Source organism: Toxotes jaculatrix, chromosome 14, assembly GCF_017976425.1.
Source record: "Toxotes jaculatrix isolate fToxJac2 chromosome 14, fToxJac2.pri, whole genome shotgun sequence".
Classification (NCBI taxonomy): domain Eukaryota; kingdom Metazoa; phylum Chordata; class Actinopteri; family Toxotidae; genus Toxotes; species Toxotes jaculatrix.
The window spans coordinates 15,682,372-15,707,092 of NC_054407.1; the positions used below are offsets into that span (position 1 = coordinate 15,682,372).

Below are 24,721 nucleotides of genomic sequence, written 5' to 3' on the forward strand. Positions count from 1 at the left end.
TTTTTTTTGACTTTTTTTGTCCGATTTTGACGCCTTACTATACTATGACGTTTTTTATGACATTTTGAGGTTAAAATAAGTTTTTGACTTTTTTTGTCCGATTTTGACGCCTTACTATACTATGACGTTTTTTATGACATTTTGAGGTAAAAAAAAATTGTGACTTTTTTGTCCGATTTTGACACCTTACTATACTATGACGTTTTTTATGACATTTTGAGGTCAAAAAAAATTTTGACTTTTTTTGGCCGAAAAAAACGCCTTACTATACTATGACGTTTTTTATGACATTTTGAGGTCAAAATTTTTTTTGACTTTTTTTGTCCGATTTTGACGCCGTACTATACTATGACGTTTTTTATGACATTTTGAGGTCAAAAAAATTTGTGACTTTTTTTGTCCGATTTTGACGCCTTACTATACTATGACGTTTTTTATGACATTTTGAGGTCAAAAAAAATTTTGACATTTTTTGGCCGATTTTGACGCCTTACTATACTATGACGTTTTTTATGACATTTTGAGGTCAAAAAATTTTTTTACTTTTTTTGGCCGAAAAAAACGCCTTACTATACTATGACGTTTTTTATGACATTTTGAGGTCAAAATTTTTTTTGACTTTTTTTGTCCGATTTTGACGCCTTACTATACTATGACGTTTTTTATGACATTTTGATGTCAAAAAATTTTTTGACTTTTTTTGGCTGAAAAAAACGCCTTACTATACTATGATGTTTTTTATGACATTTTTAGGTAAAAAAAAAATTTGACTTTTTTTGGCCGATTTTGACGCCTTACTATACTATGACGTTTTTTATGACATTTTGAGGTTAAAATAAGTTTTTGACTTTTTTTGTCCGATTTTGACGCCTTACTATACTATGACGTTTTTTATGACATTTTGAGGTAAAAAAAAATTGTGACTTTTTTGTCCGATTTTGACACCTTACTATACTATGACGTTTTTTATGACATTTTGAGGTCAAAAAAAATTTTGACTTTTTTTGGCCGAAAAAAACGCCTTACTATACTATGACGTTTTTTATGACATTTTGAGGTCAAAATTTTTTTTGACTTTTTTTGTCCGATTTTGACGCCGTACTATACTATGACGTTTTTTATGACATTTTGAGGTCAAAAAAATTTGTGACTTTTTTTGTCCGATTTTGACGCCTTACTATACTATGACGTTTTTTATGACATTTTGAGGTCAAAAAAAATTTTGACATTTTTTGGCCGATTTTGACGCCTTACTATACTATGACGTTTTTTATGACATTTTGAGGTCAAAAAATTTTTTTACTTTTTTTGGCCGAAAAAAACGCCTTACTATACTATGACGTTTTTTATGACATTTTGAGGTCAAAATTTTTTTTGACTTTTTTTGTCCGATTTTGACGCCTTACTATACTATGACGTTTTTTATGACATTTTGATGTCAAAAAATTTTTTGACTTTTTTTGGCTGAAAAAAACGCCTTACTATACTATGATGTTTTTTATGACATTTTTAGGTAAAAAAAAAATTTGACTTTTTTTGGCCGATTTTGACGCCTTACTATACTATGACGTTTTTTATGACATTTTGAGGTCAAAAAATTTTTTGACTTTTTTTGGCCGAAAAAAACGCCTTACTATACTATGACGTTTTTTATGACATTTTGAGGTCAAAAAAAATTTTGACTTTTTTTGGCCGAAAAAAACGCCTTACTATACTATGACGTTTTTTATGACATTTTGAGGTCAAAAATTTTTTTGACTTTTTTAGGCCGAAAAAAACGCCTTACTATACTATGACATTTTTTATTACATTTTGAGGTCAAAAAAAATTTTGACATTTTTTGGCCGAAAAAAACGCCTTACTATACTATGACGTTTTTTATGACATTTTGAGGTCAAAAATTTTTTTGACTTTTTTTGTCTGATTTTGACGCCTTACTATACTATGACGTTTTTTATGACATTTTGATGTCAAAAATTTTTTTAACTTTTTTTGGCCGAAAAAAACGCCTTACTATACTATGATGTTTTTTATGACATTTTGAGATCAAAAAATTTTTTGACTTTTTTTGGTCGAAAAAAACGCCTTACTATACTATGACGTTTTTTATGACATTTTGAGGTCAAAAATTTTTTTGACTTTTTTTGTCCGATTTTGACGCCATACTATACTATGACGTTTTTTATGACATTTTGAGGTCAAAAATTTTTTTTGACTTTTTTTGTCCGATTTTGACACCTTACTATACTATGACGTTTTTTATGACATTTTGAGGTAAAAATTTATTTTGACTTTTTTTGTCCGATTTTGACGCCTTACTATACTATGATGTTTTTTATGACATTTTGAGGTCAAAAAAAATTTGTGACTTTTTTTGTCCGATTTTGACGCCTTACTATACTATGACGTTTTTTATGACATTTTGAGGTCAAAAAAATTTTTGACTTTTTTTGGCCGATTTTGACGCCTTACTATACTATGACGTTTTTTATGACATTTTGAGGTCAAAAATTTTTTTGACTTTTTTTGTCCGATTTTGACGCCTTACTATACTATGACGTTTTTTATGACATATTGAGGTCAAAAAAAAATTTGACTTTTTTTGGCCGAAAAAAACGCTTTACTATACTATGACGTTTTTTATGACATTTTGAGGTCAAAAAAATTTTTGAGTTTTTTGGCCGATTTTGACGCCTTACTATACTATGACGTTTTTTATGACATTTTGAGATCAAAAAAAATTTTGACCTTTTTTGTCCGATTTTGATGCTTTCATGACATTTTGAGGTCAAAAAAGTTTTTGACTTTTTTTGTCCGATTTTGACGCCTTACTATACTATGACGTTTTTTATGACGTTTTGAGGTCAAAAAAATTTTTGACTTTTTTTGGCCGATTTTGACGCCTTACTATGACGTTTTTAATGACATTTTGAGGTCAAGAAAAAATTTTGACTTTTTTTGTCCGATTTTGACGCCTTACTATACTATGACGTTTTTTATGACATTTTGAGGTCAAAAAAATTTTTGACTTTTTTTGGCCGAAAAAAACGCCTTACTATACTATGACGTTTTTTATGACATTTTGAGGTCAAAAATTTTTTTGACTTTTTTTGTCCGATTTTGACGCCTTACTATACTATGACGTTTTTTATGACATTTTGAGGTCAAAAATTTTTTTGACTTTTTTTGGCCGAAAAAAACGCCTTACTATACTATGACGTTTTTTATGACATTTTGAGGTCAAAAAAAATTTTGACATTTTTTGGCCGAAAAAAACGCCTTACTATACTATGACGTTTTTTATGACATTGTGAGGTCAAAAATTTTTTGACTTTTTTTGGCCGAAAAAAACGCCTTACTATACTATGACGTTTTTTATGACATTTTGAGGTCAAAAATTTTTTTGACTTTTTTTGTCCGATTTTGACGCCTTACTATACTATGACGTTTTTTATGACATTTTGAGGTCAAAAAAATTTTTGACTTTTTTTAGCTGAAAAAAACGCCTTACTATACTATGACGTTTTTTATGACATTTTGAGGTCAAAAAATTTTTTGACTTTTTTTGTCCAATTTTGACGCCTTACTATACTATGACGTTTTTTATGACATTTTGAGGTCAAAAATTTTTTGACTTTTTTTGGCCGATTTTGACGCCTTACTATACTATGACGTTTTTTATGAAATTTTGAGGTCAAAATTTTTTTTGACTTTTTTTGTCCGATTTTGACGCCTTACTATACTATGACGTTTTTTATGACATTTTGAGGTCAAAAAAGTTTTTGACTTTTTTTGTCCGATTTTGACGCCTTACTATACTATGACGTTTTTTATGACATTTTGAGGTAAAAAAAATTGTGACTTTTTTGTCCGATTTTGACACCTTACTATACTATGACGTTTTTTATGACATTTTGAGGTCAAAAAAAATTTTGACTTTTTTTGGCCGAAAAAAACGCCTTACTATACTATGACGTTTTTTATGACATTTTGAGGTCAAAATTTTTTTTGACTTTTTTTGTCCGATTTTGACGCCTTACTATACTATGACGTTTTTTTATGACATTTTGAGGTCAAGAAAAAATTTTGACTTTTTTTGTCCGATTTTGACGCCTTACTATACTATGACGTTTTTTATGACATTTTGAGGTAAAAAATTTTTTTGACCTTTTTTGGCCGATTTTGACACCTTACTATACTGTGACGTTTTTTATGACATTTTGAGGTCATACACAAATTTGACTTTTTTTGGCCGATTTTGACACCTTACTATACTATGACGTTTTTTATGACATTTTGAGGTCATGCACAAATCTGACTTTTTTTGGCCAATTTTGACGCCTTACTATACTATGACGTTTTTTATGACATTTTGAGGTTAAAAATTTTTTTGACTTTTTTTGGCCGATTTTGACGCCTTACTATACTATGACCATTTTTATGACATTTTGAGGCCAAAAAAAATTTTCACTTTTTTTTGGCCGATTTCGATTCCTTACTATACTATGACCATTTATATGACATTTAGAGGCCCCAAAAAAAATTCACTTTTTTTGTCCGATTTTGAAGCCTTACTATACTATGACCATTTTTAAAACTTTTGGAGGCCAAAAAAAAATTTCACTTTTTTGGCCAATTTTGACGCCTTACTCTACTATGACCATTTTTATGACATTTTGAGGCTAAAAAAAAATGACTTTTTTGTCCAATTTAAAGCCTTACTTTACTATGACATTTTTTGGCATATTTTGAGACCATACTAAAGTATGAGCCTGTAAAGAGCCGGTTCTCTAAAAAGAGACGTGTCACATTGAGACACGCCTCCATTCAGGAAATCCATTCCACATTTTGCAGCCAGTTAGCAGAGCAGCTGGCAGGGAATCACTTGTTGAGTCATTTCAGCAGACAACATCAAAGCACAGAAATGGTTCATGGATTGGAAATCTCCGCAGGTTGGATCAGAAATTTCCAATCCGTGAATTATGTTGGTATCGGAACCCGATACCGATACTGGATCGGATCGGCCCCATCCCTACTTAACACAAAAACAAAACAAGTTGTCCAAGATGACAAACTCACATATCTCTCCTTGTTTTCATCAGGAAAGGGAAGAGTGCGAGAGAAGCTCTGGGCAAACACTTCTAGCCCTCTAGCCTGCATGGTCTTCACCAACCAATCCACAGGCATCCCACTGCAGAGAAACAACTGGTCACACAACTGGTGCAGAATTGTTGCATAAGAGCAAACAGTCTAAGGCTTAGTTTGGTGACTAAAGTCAGAAATCTTGAAAACTAGATTGTATTCATGCTTTCTACCATGTTATCTCTTTTTTTTTTTTAATTGAAGCTGCTGTTACTTACCCTACTTTCTTCTTATGTGCTGCAAACTCCCTGGCTGTGGCCAGCGCCCTCTCCCCTGCTGGAAACCGCTCCTCTACCATGGTCGACCCCATGGCATTCTCTGACATGTATGTCCGCAAAGTGAACGGCTCAAAAGATAAACCCATGAACCAAGCCACGCCCGCCAGATAGCAGACCAAACTGTGGAGTGACAGAAATTATATAAGGTATATACACAGTTGCCCAGTGGAGACTATAATAAAATGCAAAATGGGCTTTAAAGGAGAGTCACTGGTGGTTCACTTTGAAACATTAACTCCTGGGCACAGGCACGTAACCACCCCCCACGTGCGCTTGTCATGTCTTTATCCTTATTTTGCGTCTCTTTGTGGTTGTCACTTCAGTCATTTCAAACAAAGGCTCTGACCCCTTGGGCCCATACGCCTGTGCAGGAATCGTTCCCTGCTCAAAACTCACCAGAGTGGGGCATTGAGGCGAGTGAGCAGGCTGATCAAAGCCCGTCTTCTGTTTGGGTCAGACAGCAGCCCCATGTTGTTGTCCGCTGTAACACAATCCTGAAGCCTGGACACACTGGACCCTTAAGGCAGAACACACATTGTAACTATAATATAGAACACGTAATTATAGATCATTTATCAATGAGACAGACAAACGTAAAGATGGATATCACGAGTTTTATCTTTATATGACGATTCATTACTCAAACGCAGGTCATCATAAGGGTTTTCTCTCGCCGACTGTCACAGCATCCATTGACAGCTGCGGTTAGCCTTCTGTTAGCGAGCTGGCTAACTTTGCCGGATGGTGAAATATTTTAAACCGCCGCCTTCTGCCAAGGCGAGATGGCTGTTAAAGGTTATTGGGTTTATTTTTCAATAGTTCGTGTAATATGTTTGGAGACATACCTTTTTCCAGTGTAAAGCCGGTCACATCGACCTGCAGAGGTGGAGCTCATTCACAGCAGCTACTGCTAAATGTTCTCAACTTCCTTGTTCCTGCGGGAACACTGATGTGGCGGACTAACATCCGATTGAATAAAATAACAGATTTCACATGCCAAGAAAACATTAAATTACAGTGTAATTACAGAGTAAAGAATATATAAAATGCAACTGCTTTGGATTTTCGTGGATGTATCAATCAACTGTTTAATTGTTTTTATTTACTATCACTGTTATTATTTCATTACCCCGCGACACGGCCCAGGATAAGCGGATGTAGATGATGCTGACGATCATCATTATTTCAATACTAAATTGACCTTCCAATCATCTTGGTTTTTGTGTTCAAACGCTCAAACCAATTTTGACAACATAAATTTGAAAATTCCCATATATGAGTTTGAGTTATAGATGGAAAATCGGTTTGTCAAATTGTAGATGAACAACACATAACAAAACACTGAAAACTGAGTTTCAGTCTGGCATTCAACATATCTAAAAAGCGATCAATCTTTTCAAAGTGCTAAAAAGATTCCGGTTTTGTGTTTAGATTTTTTTTTAATATAGGCACTTTTGGTTTGAGGCTCTATCACGATCTGGTGACTGCAAAGTCCACAGCATATTCAAGTTCTTCCTTTAATTTGTCACTGTCTTTATATGTTAGCTGTCAGTCAGACTAAGAAGTGAGCAGCTTTACCAATTTTTCACACTGAGATAAGAATTATGCTTTTAACTACTTGAATAAATATCTTAATTCAGCCATTCGCAAATAAACAAGCAATAAACAAAGGATGCAGAGTTCACATATTTATTGTTTTCTCTACCACATATATACAAAAGTACAGAGAAATCTGCTATGAATGCATAAAAAAATGCAAAGCTTCTCCATCATTCCTCTCCATTCAAAGTCCAATAACACAGTCCAGATGTTCTCCCTCTTCCCTGCATCACTCTCCAGTGAGCACTGACACTTCTTGGAGATGCTGTCGCACCACCTCATCCAGCACCTTGCTCACACCTTTACAGGCAGTCATGGCAGCTTCGATCAGAGTCTCTAGGTGATCCTGATGTAGTCTGGCGTCCATCTGCAGCAGAGCGATCTGTCCGCTCCGGGGCAGAAGAGCTAAGGCCAGAGAGCTTACTCCCCCACCTTCCTCTGCGTAGCAAAGGTCAGCGAGGGCTGTATCGTCCACAAACCCGACGGTGCAGGCACACACATAGTCCAGCATGGGGATGCCAGCGTCAATTACCGCCAAAGTGGCAGCATTCACACAGACGCTATAGTTCCCTCCATCTGACTGCAGAATCTGTTTGGGAATTAAAGTTTTCATCTACTTTGCACAGTTCAAATTGCAAAAAAAGTAAACATAACCCCATCACAACCAAGTCCCCCTGTTCAACAGTCTAATTACTAACCTTGACATAGATGTCTATCTGAGACCGTGGGTAGAGCTGGGTCATCACAGCAGCTTCAAACGTCTGCTTGAGGTGGAGGCTCATCTCAGTAGACTTGCGGTCCCCATGGGGTCTCCTCTTCCTCTCTGCTGTGCTAAATGTCGCCATGCTGTACTGACAGTTGATAACGGCCCGATCGTGAAGAGTGCGACTGCGTGAACCTCGCATCTAGTGGGTGACAAACACAAACATCTCATTACATCTCTTTATTATGTATGTGCTATTCTTAAATGACATTCTGGAGATACAGCACGGCAGCAACAACCTGCTCTCACTCTTTCGTGCTCATCTGGATTATGGATTAACATGTAAACAACAACAAAGCCCTTTTTCCAAACACACAGCAACGCACCTACTTCAAGCTGCTGAGTTACACTCTGCACAGCTTTACAGCCATTACTGACACTCATTTTACAAAATACATATATATATACTTTTATGTCATCTTCAAACTAACTAGCTAACCACCCTCGCCATCCATGATACTTACTTCATGTGGACCGTACACCACAGCCAGAACTTTGGTGTTTCCCTGCTCTAAATACGCAGAACCGTCCGCCTGAGCGAACACACCCATACGGGCCTGGACTTTCCGCAGCTCGGCGGCTTTTCGTCCATCTAAACGGTATCCTTGGTCGGACAGCAGCTCCAGACCCGCCATGTTTCCGCAAACTTCGAACAAACGGCAACGCAACGCCCCACGTGTCTGGCGCTGTACTACATTAACCACCCGCCCTCTCACCGGATGAGCTACGGCAAAGCCAAAGGTTCAAAAATGTTCGGATTTTTAGTTCGGAAAAAAGTAAAAGTAAATGGTCAACGCTATTTATTTGTTTCATAAATAAACTAAAAACATATCTGAAAACTACTGATAAATGCCAAAATAAAAAAAAGAACAAATTAAAATATAAACTTTTAGTGCTCTATTGCCCTTGCATGTGTTCTACTATTATATGTAATTAATGTAAACTTGTTTTATTTACTTTACAAATTAAATCCATGATCCTGAATTCCATGTTCAGAAAAATGGGTAAATTTGATGTGTAATAAATGGAGAAAAATAAAAATAAAGAAAACGTAACAGGAAAAAAAACTCCAAAAAATTGGCAACAAAATTACACTATAAATCTACTTTTTGGTAACCACTGTGTGCTAAAACCTTGGTTTTGTTAGGAAATTAGACTTTAAGATGTGACTTTTTTTTATTATTTATTTAAGATATGTTTAAACTTGAGGATCCCAAAATATCTGTTCAAGGACCACTGAATAAATCTGAGTGAAACAAAATGACCCATTTAATAACTGAAAAAAGTTAAAAACAAAAAACAGACAAAAAAAAAAACCCTCAGCTAAACCTAGTGTCTATCATACACTGTTGCCCATAAAGTTGGAATAATTTATTTTTCAGACACATTCCTCTTTTTATTCCTATTTATACACGTCAGTAATCACATTGGACGTTTTATAGTTTACATATACACTTTATCTATCAAGAATAAATCACATTGTCACAATCATTTCATGAGATGAGGTAAAATATATTTTATTCCAACTTCATGGGCAACAGTGTATTTGCGATACAACCTTTATGCAAATGTGCCCGTGAAACTGATGGCACAGTGGTAAATGTCATTGTGCAAGGAAGAGTTGTACAACTTCAACACTTTTAAAAATAAAATTTATTAGCATCTCTAATGTGTATAAATAAAAACATATATGAAACAATGCATATACGTATAATGTAATGAGCTTAACAATAACAGGGTTACATGTGATACAAAGGAGCAGTCTTTATTTCAGACAGTGTATTGTGAGGAAAACTGTACCTTGAAATCAAGCTTTCAAATATGCATACCTATAAGTTGCAAATCTACATTCTTTCACAAGAATGAAACAACATAATCTGTTTGGGGTTGGTAACAGGGAGAATATGGCAAATTGCAGTTCTGCGTTCCTGTTAGATTTTAAAACATCTTTGATTTAATACATTATAAATTCTGTACTTTTTTAAGGTATCACTAACAATGTTGAGGCACCAAGCCGCAACACTAGTCACACTGACCATCTCAACTTTACACTACACTCAATTAAAAACCCTAAAAAGGATTTCACTTCATTCTTTTCCATTTACTGAAGTCACATTGTTCCACAGACTCGAAACAATAGGTCTTTATAAGCTGACCTGAAATCTAGGGACAATATGACTATAATGTTAGACACAGCGACAAAAAAGAGTAAGATACCAAATGACAAATTTTACATGTAACTAACAGATCCAAAAAGGATCAAACAAACAGCTGGAGTTCCATTTTACTAATGTAATAAGGTTTTTTGTCATTTTCTGTGATGGCTTGCTGTGCCTGGATCAGAATACCAAGAAGACAGAGAGTGGATTCTTTAATGAAGGGTCTGAGGACTTAGCTCTCTAAGGCAAAAAGCAAAGAAAGGAAAGGACCTCTCTTCATGTGTCACCGAATGTTTTCTATTTGGTCATGCTTTAAACACCCGCTGTGTTCAAATGTCTTACAAAACTGACAGATATGCACATAGGACGAATACTACGTCTGAAAGCTGGCCAGTATTTTACAATAGCCAATGTGATGTGGACTTGTAACAGACCATTAAATATACATCGCTGATAACAAGAGGGAATACCCTCCAACCCACACAAGTGTGCATCAAACTGCCACAGACAAGTCACTTACAATGTGTGGACTATTGTTGGCCGTTGTCTCAGATTTTCCTCATAAATTTAAAAGTCACATTTTAAAAGGGGATAACAGCATCCAACACTAACTGCTTCAAAGTAAAAAAAAAAAAAAAAAAACAGTGGGTAGGTACAAAAAAAAAAAACAGAAAAGAAAAAGAAAAAAGTGGTCTGCTTTAATACGCAGGTGTACGTGACAGTGAGAGGTTATCGGCACCCAAGGATCATGGCGACCTCATTCAGCCTTGTGGAATGAAGGGACTATGTAGTAGATCTGAAAAACGATGGTCTCTGCTCCATCCCAAGTCTTTAGAAGAGTGCAAAGATCCCCTTATTTTCCCTGATATATCCATGTTACCGCATCCTAAAACTCTGCAAACTCTTTCGCGCATTTTTCTGTTAAAGAAACGCGGATTTCCTCCTCCTCGTAGTCGTCGAAGTTGCTGGTGTCCCCTGGGCCTCTGCACTTTGGTATGAACGGGGCTTCCACCTGGAAGAGAAATATATGTGTTAACAGGCATGGTTTATATTTATGTCCACACTGCCAGTCAGAAAAACAACAAGAGACAGAGAGAAAAGGAAAGGTATCATCCATCCAAAACAGCTAAAGCGTGAACGCTTGTGCTTTAGATGTGGTCAGACATCTCTTTGTATACTGTCCATACTGTATACTGTCTGTTCATCTAAAGCATAGCCCAACATTAAAAGGTACCTAATGTCCTAATGAATTTTGTTTTGCATATGACTGTAAACTGCCTATAATTTTTCAGCCATGACTGAGATGAACCTTCACAAACAGATTATTACCACTGTTTTCATCATGTTTTGCTGTAAAGTCCCACTTTTTGCAGATAATTGCTAAAAACATATATATTTTTTACCTTTAATTATACTTATTTTATTTTTCGTTTTTATTGCAGCCTATTTTCAATGAATTTACACATGAAATTTAACCAATTAAAAACTTGGCAGAGCATGTGAGGCAGCACATAGGCCTCTCTTCTGCAATTTAAGTTTCAGTCTTTCATAAATGTCTGTGTCATTTCTGTTTTCCAGGCTACATAACACTTTCCATGCATTCAAGGATACACCCAGTACACAGTGAACTACATATTCTTTGAGGCTCAAGTTTGACATGACACAAATTTAAGCCTTCGGTGTGCTATTTCTTCAAAGTTGTCAATCCACCTGCCTCAGCTCTGTATTTAGTAAACATATAGTGTGTTTGGCTGGTAGAGAAAAGACAGTGAGGGTGGAGAGATACAGAAAAAAGAAGATGACCTTATCTGACATTCCAAAACATACAGGAATTTATAACCAAGCTGTCCTGAAAATGTAATTTATTGTAGGAATGGTTATTAGTTTTGTAGCTTTTGTAATCCAATTCCAATTTTTCTTATAATTTCTTCATTATCTTTTAAGAAAAAAGCAAAAAGAAACAGAGTGAACGCAGGTCTAAAATCGCCTTTTGCAAAAAACCCTCCAGTATAACACTGCATTCTATCTTTATCATAAAACAGTGTTTAACAAAGTAAATATCACCTTTTCTGTCAAATGCAACTGACTACTTCTGCTTTTTAAAACTGTTTCTACATCACAGAAAGTTTAGAAATGCATTGTGTGATTGTACAATAACTGAGGTTAAACAGAATTAACAGATCAATAGGATTCAAGCTCCGGCTAAATATCTGCTTTGATTAATCGAAACACTCTGTTACTATTGTCCTCCCTGCAAAATGGCATGTGACACTGATACCTCACTCTCTGACTGCGCAGTTGTGAAATGACTGTTAACATTCACTCAAAAAAAATGTACTGTGTTTGGTAAACTTGGAACCCAGACCCATAAAATAAATTTGATGAACAGTCCTCAGGTAACTTCCTGTAAACAAAATAGTGTAAAATAATGTTGTTGCAGCATCATAGCTGAGAATTTTACAACTAACAAAAAATCAATATGAACAAATCAATATCTAATTAACTTGTTTTTTATATGGGTAACACTGTTTGGTGTCACTACAAAATGCATTTGGTGTCTTGCCTTTCTCTCGTAGATTGCGATCCAGTCTGTTGTGGCGAACCATTTGTGGCCCTTAATGTCGTTGACTCCGTTCTTCAGGTTGCCGTAACGTTTGGTCAGATCCACCTGCAGCAGGTTTCTCAACAGATCCTTCAGGTCGGAGCTGAAGTGGGAGGGGAATCGGACCTAGGAATGAGAAGATAGAAAAGTTTAGACTTTCCTTTTTAAGACTTAAATACAAGATTTTTGTACAAGCACATCAAGACAAATGCCAAACTTATTCTCAAACTACAGACACACATTTCAAATCAAAGGACATTTTTTTCTTCATGTAGAAATTTCCAAAATACTTGCTCACCTTTCCAGACACTATCTTCTCATAGATCTGAATAGGCTGATCTGCAAAGAACGGAGGGTAGCCAGCTGCCATTTCATAGATGAGAACGCCAAGAGCCCACCAGTCCACAGCTTTGTTATAGCCCTAAAACAGTCAAGACAGAATCAGGTGTCAGAGGTTTCTTACTAAGACATCTTCTAAATTTAAGAGGGAACTTAATGTGTCCCACATCCCCAACTGGACCAAATGATAACATTATGCTACGAAGATATTTGTTTTGGCACTTTGCATAAAACTGTAGGATAGGATGAAAGATGAGGATGAAAACTCCACACAAGGGTGAGATATATTTATGATACTGTTGTAGTGTGTTGCAATTTGAAGTTTAGCCTTTTTGTTATACCAACTTTACCTCAACCAAGTGATTTTCTATATTTCTCTAAATCCAAATGTAGTGTTTGCTTCCTGGCTGAAAGATAGTGTTGCAATAGCAAAGCGTGAGATTTTTCTAGTTGATAAAAACTTTTTGCTGCATTACATTATGGTCTACTAAGGCTTATGAAAGTGAAAAAGACTGTATCTCTTCCTCTAATACGTACTTCCTCTTGATGAAAAGTGAAGATGGTCAGTCTAAAAAGAAACCTTACTTTTACTACGGATGTTTTAAGTAGCTTGACAATTTTTTTCTTGAAAACTTATTTGTATAAGGGATTGAAAAAAAAAACTAAAATGACTAGACATTACTGATGTTATCTACCAGAGGAAGAAACTTATTCTGCTAAACAATGTCTTCCCAGAAAGGCAAAGTGAAATGCAAAAACTGAATTACAAGAATTTTAGGGTAGGCTTTTTTGCAGCACAGGAAAGAGAACATTGTGACATTTGTGCAACAGAAATTCCATACTTTGCTGAGGATGATTTCTGGCGCCAGGTACTCTGGTGTCCCACACAACGTCCAGGTCCTGCCTTTTACTCTCTTGGCGAATCCAAAGTCTGTCACCTAGATGGCAGGAGTACGCATACCATACATGGGCAAAGTGTGGACATATAGGACACAGCCGCATTATGTATTCATTCATTACGTTCTAGCTCACCTGAATGTAGCCGTGGTGGTCAATGAGAAGGTTCTCAGGTTTCAGATCTCTGTATATGAGATCTAGTGAATGGAGGTACTCAAATGTCAGCACTATTTGGGCGGCATAAAATCGTGCATGTGGTTCACTGGAAAGGAAGAAGAGAGAAGTGTGAGTTCACAGTCAAAAAAAAAAAAAACAAAACACACAATTAATCTCTAAAACTGATCAATGCTTGTTGTAAAACAGATCAAAACACCAGAAAATAAAAGATTAAATCAAGAGGCCATTGCACAAGATGCTTTATATTTTACATGTAATAAGTTAATGACTGTTGCAGAAGAGCAATACTCACCTGAACCTTCCAATTCGTCTTAAGTGTGAGAACATCTCTCCTCCTGGAACGTACTCCATCACCATGTACAAATTGGAGTTGTCCTAAAAAAAAAACAAAACAAAGTAAAAGACAGCTAAACATTGCTGACAACCTATTATATTTCAAGTACTACATCAAAAAAAAGAAATTACACACACACCGTACCTTAAATGCGTACTCAAGTTTGACGAGAAAGGGGAAGCTCACAGCCTGTAATATCCTCTTCTCATTTAACGTGTGTTCTATTTGCTTGAGTTTCACCACCTGACAGAGGGAAAGAGATAAGATGACCTTGTCAGGCAAATCTCACCTACACAAGCAACAGATAGCAAACATTGGGAGGAAAGGAAACTTATAGTTATTTATTTTTTCTTAGTTTTACTTGTGTACCCTAGTAACCCTGTAATGCAACAACAACAGGTCGTAACGTCATTTTCAGGACATATTAAATGGCACCAAACATTTACTGTCACTGCACATTTACAGCTAATGTCAACACTACTGTTTATTTGAAAATGTCCCATGAGGTCCGACACACGTTTCAACTGACCTTCTGCTTGTCCAGTATTTTCATGGCAAAGTATTGCTCTGTTCCTTTGTGTTTCACCAGCATGACTCTCCCAAATGAGCCGGTACCCAGGGTCTTTAATCTGTCAAAGTCATCTAGGCACGTTGTGCTCTGTGGAAATAACAAAGTGTTAGCCTAACCTGTGCACGAAGCTGTCAGAAATGAAGTTCAACTTCTCATTATTCTGACCTGTGGTGGGCATTCCCATTTCCGTAAGAAATCTTCTTTGGCTTTGGCTAGAAACTCTTTCACTAAAAAAAAAAAAAAAAAGGAGGGCAGTAAGATACAGTTAGCATATGCTTCTTCTTCAGCAACACAACTTGGGTTATTAGTAAAAAGTATAAGGACACATTCAGGTTTTGAACTGGCAAAAAGACCAAATGCTATCGTACTAGAGGGGGAAAGGAAGAAATGTGGGGAATGGAAATTAAAATTGTAAATCAATGGAGAAGAAAAAGGGGCAAAGTCAACTCTCATCTGGATATAAATCAAACAGGATATTAAAATACCACATACTTTATTCTAAAGGTAAAACAAAACACAAAAAAACAAGACAACAACATTCAAGACAGGCAGACTAGTGATGCATGCCAAGAAACTCAGTATGCTTTTGTAATTTAGTAGCCTTATTCAAAAGGGAAGGGTACCACAACACTTAAAAATTACAGGGTAGGTTTCTCTGAGCATCTTGTGCATCACTTAATACGGTTTTGGGGAAAGCTATCAAACACAGCATAAAAATGGTAAGCAGAGACAAACCAATGTATGGGAAACACAGCAGACAGCAGATATCCAGATTGAGAGAATGTGGATAACAAAAACACAGACTTATTATAAAAGCACACAATAAAAGCAGGCACATCTAGCAAGTTTTCACAATGAGACCAATGCCGTTTTGCCATTCTGGTCTTCTTTTGGAGGAATGAGCATACCAAAAGTCTCTATTGATCACCAAGGTTTTGCAGGAACAACCACCCACATGGATGGGATGATACGGAAGAGAAGACAGAAAGAAATATAGAATTCATGTACATAACAAATATAACACATCAACAAACATGAAGCATGTGTAGTGAATCAAAGCAACAAGAATGAAAACAGAGCTGACATACACCAGAGGAATTTAAACAGAGACTGACTGTCTACTGTGGCATTTGAAGAACAGGTGTACCAAAACGCTATGTCGTAGAAATTCAGTCGTGCATATTAGGACAGATTGTAAAGATTACAACCCATACTACAGAAAAAAAAAAACATTTAAAATCTACTCTGCACTACAAAGTTTCTGAGTTTTTGTAAACTTATGATGAGGGTTTCTTCTGCACCTAATTCTGAAAACTGAGATAAAATAATTTAAAACTTCTACAAAAAATTTCTATCAGTTAAGAGGCCGCTGTAAGATAAAGTAAGCTTTAAGAACAGATACTGAAGTTGCCTTAACAAAATAAAGCTTAACTGATCAGTTGTTTAATCAATTGGTTGATCAACGAAAAAAAGAATTAGAACTATTTTGATGACTGATTAAACTCATTTTTGAGTGCCAAATGTTTCCTAGTTTCTAGCTTCTCAACTGTGAGGCCGTGTGACTAGTAAACTTCTGGCACTTTAAAGACGTCACCTAGGGCTTCAGGACACTGTGATTGTCATTTTTCTATATTTTCAAACAGTCTATACACCAAACTAGAGTTGCATCAAACCATTATTTTCTTTCTCAGTTAATGTGAAAATTATTTTTTCGATTATTTGTTTGGTCCATAAAACAGTGAAAAATGTCCATCACAATTTTTCAAAGCCCGAGAGGATATCCAGAAATACTATGTTTAGAACAACCAAACATCCAAATCCCCAAATATATTCAATTCATATTCATATTGATGTAAACAGAGAAAAACAGAAAATCTTCACATTTTATATCTGGAAACCATGCATTTTTGCTTAAAATGACTTAGACGATTAATGAATTATAGAATAGATGTTTAATTTAATTTAGTCATGATCAAGTAACTAACTAAGCATTTCAGGTCTGACATTTTACAAGCCAAATGATTAATCAAGAAATTTACCTACAGCTTAATTGATAATGAAAATAATTGTTAGTTGCAGTCCTACAACATAACTTTCATGCTGATTTAATGTTCCCCATCCAGTTACAGAAACTTTATACTGTTGAAAAATATGAGCTCTTTTTGTACACACAAACCTCTCTCCAACATTTTGTACCTTGAGGGGAAAAATAAACGGTCCAAAGCCAGCACAGTTGGCCAGCCCTTCCTGACAGCAATGCCAAAATCCAGACAAGCATATCATGGTTTAGTTATGTTGGTCTGTCCTGTTACACTACGGTGTGAAACACAATACGCAGTCAGAGTGAAATGAAATAGGTGTCATGATGGCAACTGTTTAATCACCCTTTGACCAAGTGTGACTGTGCTGGTGCTATTCCAACTGATCCAGCTAATGGTAGTTATATAGAGTAAACACAGGTAGTCTAGTGTATAAACAGCGCTGTAGGTAACCAGGTCGTCTTGTCAGAGCGGCTACACTCCAGACAAATCTGCAGCTCAGGGCACACTGTCAGCTTAAACAGGTTTAACAGTTAGCCATGGCCCCAGGATCTCGGGATCATAGATACACTCAAAAGAAATGCTTGGCAGTATGGTAACTATTACTGATCTGACCATCTCTGTCTGTCTGAGTGTCTCTGGTTGGCACTGTTCACTGTGCCTGCCTGGTCTCTTTCAATAGGTCAATAAATCTCAGAGGAACGTTTTCACTGCATCATAAAGTGATGTTACTTTAAACAAACTAAGAACGTAACTGAACACAGATTGTTCTCTGCAGGTTTGTAAAGGTCCATGAAGGTAGAGGACAAATTCAGTGCACAAGTGACTGATTTTAAGGCATCAAATGCAACTGATTCAGCAAAAAAACATAAACGCCTTCAGCTTTCATGTTTGCAAACAGGCATAGGGAAACCTGTGTGATTTACTGCACGGGATGCTCAATGATGACCAGCTGCACACATCAAAGTCTACGAGCGCAAAGTAACACTGGCCTAGGCTGTGTTACGTCAAACCTTACAAAGCTTGTAATACCCCTTATCCTCTGACGAAGGTCTGATGACAAGCTGCTCCAGTCAATGACAAGCTGAGTGTGAGACGTGAGCCTTGATGGACCTTTACCACAGCAAGATTAAAAACGGGGCTCTAAATAAACACAAGTGACACAATTCAAGTGTGTTTGTGTGAGTGTGTGTGCATATGCCAGGCAGACAGTAGTAGGTCTCAGTTTTATGAATGGAAAGAGAGCATTTGTCATTTCTTCACCATATTTGGTCAGGGTGCTGTACAGAGAGAAAGCTTTGTTTATGCAGCCAAGAATAAAATGTAGCAGTGAAGCCCGAGGCAGAAACAGTCCCACACTGCCTTCAAGTACAATTTATTGGTTATTTATAATAATTACTCATGGGTTTGTGGTTTATTGCTGCAGATTTGATATCATCCGTGCAAAGTTTCTGTCTGATACAGCTAGCTGTGCTGACAAGAGGCTGCAAGGAAACATACAGTACGAGCCACGTCGTGATTGTCAAAAGCTGAGGATGACACCACGGAAGAGATGAAGGTGATGCTAGGCTGGAGATGTTTAGTCATTACCTAAAGACTTAGATGATGGGAGGCGACTACACGCCACGGCTAACAGTATACATGTGTGTACAGGCCTGAACAGCTACCACCATCAAGAGGCACTGAAATGACAGGGGCCTTCTGAGGGCTAATCCCCCCCTCACAGCTAAAGTTAGCAGGCTAGCTGGTCATCAAGCTTCATCCGTCTTGTGCTCCAGCTGGCATGCAAGCAACCTTTAAAACGTGTGAAATTGTCAACATGAGGAATTTATCGATAAGCATAGCAGGTCATAGCTCTGTGATATGCTTTAATAGCTTGTTAACGCTGTCAGTCAATGCTCCCATTCCCCACCCCCTTGCAGCCAAGAAAACCACAACATCCACGGGGTCTTCTTGCTGCTACATGCCCTGGCTAGGCCTTTAAATAATTTAATGCACAAAATCACACACAAAACAAGTAAAAAATAGCCTGCATGGTTGTTTTCCGTCAACTAAATGGCGAGTGTCTGCAGCGCTGGTGGGATAACTGTGCGGAGGATGAGGGACGGCCCTCCCCTGTTTTACTGTAGCTGCCAGATAAGACAGTGTAAGTGTTATTAACAGGTTAGCTAGCTACTTTTTGAAGGCTTGATAACTTTCAAACGCCAAAACACAACATCAAAACACAACATGAAACACCGCTGAGGCCAAACAACAGCCCGGACTCACCGCTCTCTAGCTCGTTGCCCTTCTTGGCGGTGGCAGCGTTCCCCATGGTGTGGAAGACACGGCGGTCGGTCCGACTGAGAAGAGATGGCGGTGGCTATAGCTAACCTTCCTACAACTGATGTTCCCGAGCTCAAAATAGATCAAAATAGGCAAACACAAATCGATACAAATATTTCTTCGCGCTCAAACGTGAGGAAATAAATTCCTGTAACCCTTCCAGCAGCCCCCCTCACTCTCCCTCTGTCTCTCCCTCTCCTTCTTCCCTCTGAAAGATTTCCGCTCTTGCTAGTTGAGTACTGTCTGTGTCGTTGACATGAAGCTAGCGGTCACTTCTGTTTCTGGCTGAGCTGCTGCTGCTTCCCCCCAGCCCTCCCCAGCCCTCAGCCGCACTCACGGTTTGGTTAGCGTTTAGACTGGACAGAGATGTTTCTGTCAAGATACCAAACAAGCCTCGCTTCCGCGTTTTTGGAGCATCACGATCGCATTCACAGATACGGGGTGACATTTGAGTGCTCGTTTGCCTGATTTTATTAGAGGCTAAATATAACTTAGGTGTTTAGAAATGCGTCTTCTTTGTATGATTTGTAATCTGTTACTAATGCAGCTGTTAATGGACACAACTGCGGTTTCAGGAGTGTTTATATGGTGCAAACAGTAACAGACTTTTGCCATTATGAATAAAATATAGAATAAATATTATGAATAGCACAAATCCTTCATCACACAAATGAAAACACACTAAAGGAAATCAAATTATAACACTATTAACAAAAACTAACAAACTAACAAACTAAAACTAAAACCTGGCCTTTCTGGCCTTCCTTGATGCAAAATCATCAACAATGTCATCATCTGAAACCTGCTCCCCTATTGAGTTATTGATACTGATGACAGCAAGGCCAGTGAGCCATTCCTGACACATGGTTGACCTCAGGTACGACTTGGTCAACTGTAGCTTTGAAAAGCTCCTCTCTGCTTGAGCCACAGTGACGGGCGAGTGAGTGCAATCCTGAGAGCTGGATTGTCAGAAAAACAAAACCGTGCAGGAATTATAGGCCTGTATTTATAATATGAATGAAATGTGCGTTATTTGGAAGAAAGTCGAGGTGACTATAGCCCTCTAATTCCATCAGAGTACTGGATCCCCCCTGTCCGTTCCGTTTGGGAGAGACCCAGAGGTGAACTGCCCCCCCTCCTCACACATCTTCTGAGCACGGCACCTTCTCAGCAAGAAAGAGCACCTGCAGGGGGCGCCAATTTGCCAAATCCCCACACAGTAATATGATAGATAATAGAAAACCATTTAGCGGCGCAGATGATTTTTTTTTCCACGTGGTTGTGCCGCCCCCCATGAGACGCCCCCCACGCCGCGTGATGTAAATGGTTTGGCATTAATTTAGCTTGTTTACATAACCTTGGTAAAATCTAGTAAAATCAGTGTTGGCATCATGACACATAAATATAGCCACTTTGTCATACGTTTTCTGTCCCAGTTGGCGCTGGGCCTGGAAGAATAAATGATGTAAAGATGAAAAATACACAAGACTAAAATGCATGCAGCATCTCAACCTATGTATTCATATTTTTATAAAAAGAAGATTAAAAGTTGTCTCACATAAGTGCTATACGAAGAGCGCAGCATGTTGAACGTGGGAGCAGTCCCCATATTCATTCCTTCCCAGGCATCCTTGAAAAATTCAGGCAACTTAAGAAGGACACCTCCATTAGAATTGTGGAAAAATGTCTCTGCCTGTGAGCCTCCTTAAATTCTGTCTTGAAGTTGCCCATAACGCTGCAACCAGTCATACTTGTGGGGACAGAGGAAGACAGCTGCTTGCCCATGGTACCTTTGGGTCTTGTGCTGTCCAACCTATTGAATCAAGACACATGGCTTTCCTCTCTGACCAACTAATTAAACAATGAATATGCCTCCTGTGTGACATTGATTTTTATTATCATGTTTGTACTTACACGGATGATGCTGTCACTTGCCTCCCAGCAGTCCAAAGAACAAGTTTAACTTTTGTCTGTTTAATGGGTGCTTCTCAAGGTAACCTGAAAAACAGAGGAAGAACACTGTATGCATAAACCTGTAATGTGACGTTCTTTGGCTAAGGACCATAGAGGGATGGCATACACACTATAAGAGATCAAACAAGGGCCACACGCTGACCACAAAATGCCACAATAAGTCCGAAGCACTCACCTGCTTTATTTAGTTGGTATATAATTTTTAAGCAGTCTTTGAAACTGTAAATTCCTGTGCCTCTCAAATTTATGTATTTAGAAATGACAAGCATTATAACCCTGGCAGAGAAATGAAAATGTTTAGATACAATTCCATAACAGTTAATCTCAAGACAAAATCTGCCTGTCCATTGAAAACTATCCATTTACCAGTACAGTCTCAATCTTCTCCTTTAGCTAACATTCACTTCCTCAAAATTTGGGCTCATTTCACTACATGCAGTCAAAATTACATAATTGCATACACTTACAACATGATGTGATGACTGGGATTTGCAGGATGATTGTAGCATTCAGATCACTGTATCAACACCAGGTGCACCTGCACAGCTTATTTAGTACAGTTGTGGTTAGGATTTCCATTAATTGTTACAGGTTTGATGTGGCGGAGAGTAACTACAACAATTTAGTAAAAGGATGAAGTACAGTTTTGAAGTACTTGTAATTTACTTGAGTATTTCTACTATATGCTACTTCTTCCAACCTCATTGTGTGAGTAGGATCATACATCCAGTAAGGGCTGAAGACAGCAGTTGGCAAATGAAGTGTTTACTGAAAGCAATTGCGAAGCAAGTGGATAAAACACTGCATATTCAAGGTTAGTTATTATGCTTCAGAAAAAGAATTAATACTAAAGGTACTGTAAAAATGAATTTGCACAGCAACAACAAACCTGGAACCAAAGCTGGCAAGTCTGTAAGCAAATATATATAGTCCCTTACAACGAATACAATAAGTGCTTTACATGAAGGCATTGATACAAAATGTAAGGGTTACACAAGACAACATAAAAAGACAAAGCATTGACTGTCAAATTACCCTGATGCTAGGAAGAAGCACAGTATCAAGCAAGTCCCCATAGGAAGTAATAAACATTAAGTGTAATATAGCTTAAATTCCACAACAGTAAAAATAAAAAATAACATCACTGTAGCACAGCAGTAAATTAACAGTTTCATTGATTGCTGTATTAGCGACACATTAGCCACAGACAGCTAGTGAAATGGCTATCTTGGTGGTTAGCAGTCATCTGATCACAGAAAAACTAAATTCACATCTCAAATTATAAATGACAATCATAAACGGCAATAATAGAAAGAGTCCCTACAGATTATGCTCCTACAAGGACATCTTGAAAGTAAATAACAGTAGATGCCTTTCAATATTTGTTTGGACACAGTTCTGACAAAGTGGTGAGTAACAGTATCAGTTGAAATGTAACTGACACGGAACTCTGCCAGTGGTGGTTGCTATAGCAACAGAATGTTCAACTGACAGCAACTGCGAGTGACGAAATACCACTTTAAAATTCTTCACCACTACATCAAAGGGGGAAATATGGTGCTTTTTCACTACATTTATTTGAGAACTTTCAAATTCAAAATTTCCAAACAAAAATACGTTAATAAAACAAGATTCATTCTTTTACATTCCACTACCCCACAATATGCAAAGCAGTTGAAAGCTTTTTTAAATTCTCCTTTAGATTACTTCTGAAAATGCATTTTAACCGAAAGCCTTCTTGTTACCTTCTCTCATTTGGGTAACATTGCAGGCATGTGTATTAATGCACAACCAAGTTTGTGTATGTAACAGTTGTTTGTATGTTTGTTTTTTACATAAAGCACTTTGTGATCTCTGGTTTGGATGCGTGCACTATAAACAAACACCAGGTTCCAAATTAATGTGATCAGTGATAATAAATATCTAGTGATATAGTCTAATGTTATTCTATGGAAAGGGTTGTTCTGCCTCATGAGTACTTGAACTTTTTTTATGTTCTGCTACTTAAGTGCACAAGTTCATGAGTATTTTTTACATTGTGTCACTGTATTTTTACTTACTCGAGGAAAGAATCTGTATCTTTCTTTCCACCACTGTAGTTTTGCTTACTAACAGACGGTATGGTGAGATCAAGGCCCATCAGCCGAGTGCCATTAAGACCCACAGCGAGTTTAAAAATGATTGGATAAACAGGGATAAGCCTAAGTGTTCAGCAGGCACTGGGTAATGCAGAGTACAGCTGACTATAGTGGTTGGGATGATGGAACTCACTGCACAGCCTTATGCAGATAACATGGGTCTAATTATCATGAGCATGTGGGATGGGAGGTTCCTCCCTCACTGACACACTCAGCCAGCTGTCATATTTTGATAAGGTGTCTGATGATTGGTGTTTCCTGTTTGATGACAGACTTACTGCATAGCCTAATCTCCTCCTTGGTAAACTTTTGTTGGTTGTTACACTATTACTCAATTAGATTTATGTGTGCATTCTCCACATTTGAATTACACAGGACTATTATACAACTTAGAGGATATCTTTTAGACATTTAATCTTAAGTTTCAAAATGTAAATTTAGACTATGAGTGAACTTCATGGTGTGTAGTTCAGCCGTTTACATTCACAATAGGAAATTTGGGCCAATCATCATTTTAGCTTTCAGCTCTGGAAACTCTTGAATGCCACTTTTCTTGTCAGATAGATATATCACAGTGTGATATAAAATGGTGTGTGCTTCCTTAGTTTACCAAGCATCAATTTATACTGTCATTATACTTTACTACACAAGAGGGCAGCACATCTCTGTTACATAATCTGTGGAGAAAACCTATGCCAGTTCTGTGTATAGGTGATGTTTTTGCATTGACCACAGTCACAGGGACTTGATGTAATTTCTTGATTAAAGTCAGTTGTTTTCAGTTTTACATTCTTTGTTCAGATGTTATAATTATATTGCATTTGGCTGATGTAAGTGAGCTGGCTGTCTACTGTGTGAATTTAACATTTCTCTTGCAATTAAGTTGCACTATTTGGGGCAAACGTGACAACCCAGTATGTCCTGTTAGAGCAGTGGTATGTCAATGTTAAAGAAATAAGCGTTTTATGTATCCATAGTTGTCCAAGAGTTTTTCCCTCAGCATATAAAGTATAGTGTTTCATTTTGTTTTTCATAGAAAATGTGTGCAAGACTGCAAAGAGATATTTTGGTTATTGAATGTGACGCTCATCTGTTTTCACTCCTTTATCTCCTCATTTCTCCTTTCCTTTCTGTTTTCTTCCCAACAAACAGCATGTCATGTTCATCCCAACTGACCAGCTGCTCTCCATATTGGCTTTCTTATGTTCCTTGCAAACAGACTGGGCTGCGCTTCAAAGAGAATGATTTATGCCCTTAAATGAATGAATGAAAAGCCATATCTTTCCAGTTTTCAGATTTTATCTGTTCAGAGCTGTAACTATAGACTGTGCTACATTGTTTCAGCCTGATGCATTCAACTAGTTTTAATCATAACAACAATTGC

General features: G+C 37.2%; 3 protein-coding genes across 5 annotated transcripts in view; all 3 read right to left on the reverse strand.

Annotated features, from left to right (window-relative positions):
- Nucleotides 1–6,346, reverse strand: part of gpaa1 (glycosylphosphatidylinositol anchor attachment 1) — a 30,990-nt gene extending 24,644 nt beyond the window's left edge. For both annotated transcript variants that reach the window (XM_041054352.1, XM_041054351.1), the window contains exons 1-4: nucleotides 6,266–6,346; nucleotides 5,817–5,937; nucleotides 5,361–5,540; nucleotides 5,080–5,191 (exon numbers count right to left, since the gene is read on the reverse strand). In XM_041054352.1, the coding sequence (XP_040910286.1) occupies nucleotides 5,080–5,191; nucleotides 5,361–5,540; nucleotides 5,817–5,890 (366 nt within the window). In that variant the 5' untranslated portion in view covers nucleotides 5,891–5,937; nucleotides 6,266–6,346. The remainder of the gene's footprint in view (nucleotides 1–5,079; nucleotides 5,192–5,360; nucleotides 5,541–5,816; nucleotides 5,938–6,265) is intronic.
- A 749-nt stretch (nucleotides 6,347–7,095) lies between these two features.
- On the reverse strand, nucleotides 7,096–8,453 carry exosc4 (exosome component 4). Its single transcript, XM_041055429.1, has 3 exons — nucleotides 8,247–8,453; nucleotides 7,718–7,924; nucleotides 7,096–7,608 (listed from the first exon to the last, which is right to left on the reverse strand). The coding sequence occupies exons 1-3, from the start codon at nucleotides 8,415–8,417 to the stop codon at nucleotides 7,249–7,251; spliced, it is 738 nt and encodes a 245-aa protein (XP_040911363.1). The 5' UTR covers nucleotides 8,418–8,453; the 3' UTR covers nucleotides 7,096–7,248.
- A 964-nt stretch (nucleotides 8,454–9,417) lies between these two features.
- prkacbb (protein kinase, cAMP-dependent, catalytic, beta b) lies at nucleotides 9,418–19,554 on the reverse strand. 2 transcript variants are annotated; one of them, XM_041054860.1, is made up of 10 exons: nucleotides 19,169–19,554; nucleotides 15,027–15,088; nucleotides 14,820–14,948; nucleotides 14,435–14,533; nucleotides 14,249–14,331; nucleotides 13,915–14,041; nucleotides 13,725–13,820; nucleotides 12,842–12,964; nucleotides 12,505–12,669; nucleotides 9,418–10,953 (listed from the first exon to the last, which is right to left on the reverse strand). In XM_041054860.1, exons 1-10 carry the CDS (start codon nucleotides 19,212–19,214, stop codon nucleotides 10,828–10,830), a joined length of 1,056 nt encoding a protein of 351 aa, XP_040910794.1. In that variant the 5' UTR covers nucleotides 19,215–19,554; the 3' UTR covers nucleotides 9,418–10,827. The 2 variants fall into 2 exon arrangements, with proteins under 2 accessions (XP_040910794.1, XP_040910795.1); XM_041054861.1 differs by lacking the exons at nucleotides 15,027–15,088; nucleotides 19,169–19,554 and adding an exon at nucleotides 18,322–19,061 and having other exon boundaries at nucleotides 14,820–14,946.
- Between the last annotated feature and the right edge of the window lie 5,167 nt (nucleotides 19,555–24,721).

What these genes read in the sequence shown, in the direction of transcription:
- exosc4 (XM_041055429.1), bottom strand. Translation starts at nt 8,417, where the DNA reads ATGGCGGGTCTGGAGCTGCTGTCCGACCAAGGATACCGTTTAGATGGA. An exon ending in TGGTGTACGGTCCACATGAA is followed by an intron (nt 7,925 to 8,246) that starts GTAAGTATCATG and finishes GTCACCCACTAG; the next exon opens with ATGCGAGGTTCACGCAGTCG. An exon ending in AGATAGACATCTATGTCAAG is followed by an intron (nt 7,609 to 7,717) that starts GTTAGTAATTAG and finishes ATTCCCAAACAG; the next exon opens with ATTCTGCAGTCAGATGGAGG.
- prkacbb (XM_041054860.1), bottom strand. Translation starts at nt 19,214, where the DNA reads ATGGGGAACGCTGCCACCGCCAAGAAGGGCAACGAGCTAGAGAGCG. An exon ending in AACTTGAGTACGCATTTAAG is followed by an intron (nt 14,332 to 14,434) that starts GTACGGTGTGTG and finishes TTTTTTTTTTAG; the next exon opens with GACAACTCCAATTTGTACAT. An exon ending in AGACGAATTGGAAGGTTCAG is followed by an intron (nt 14,042 to 14,248) that starts GTGAGTATTGCT and finishes CTTCCTTTCCAG; the next exon opens with TGAACCACATGCACGATTTT.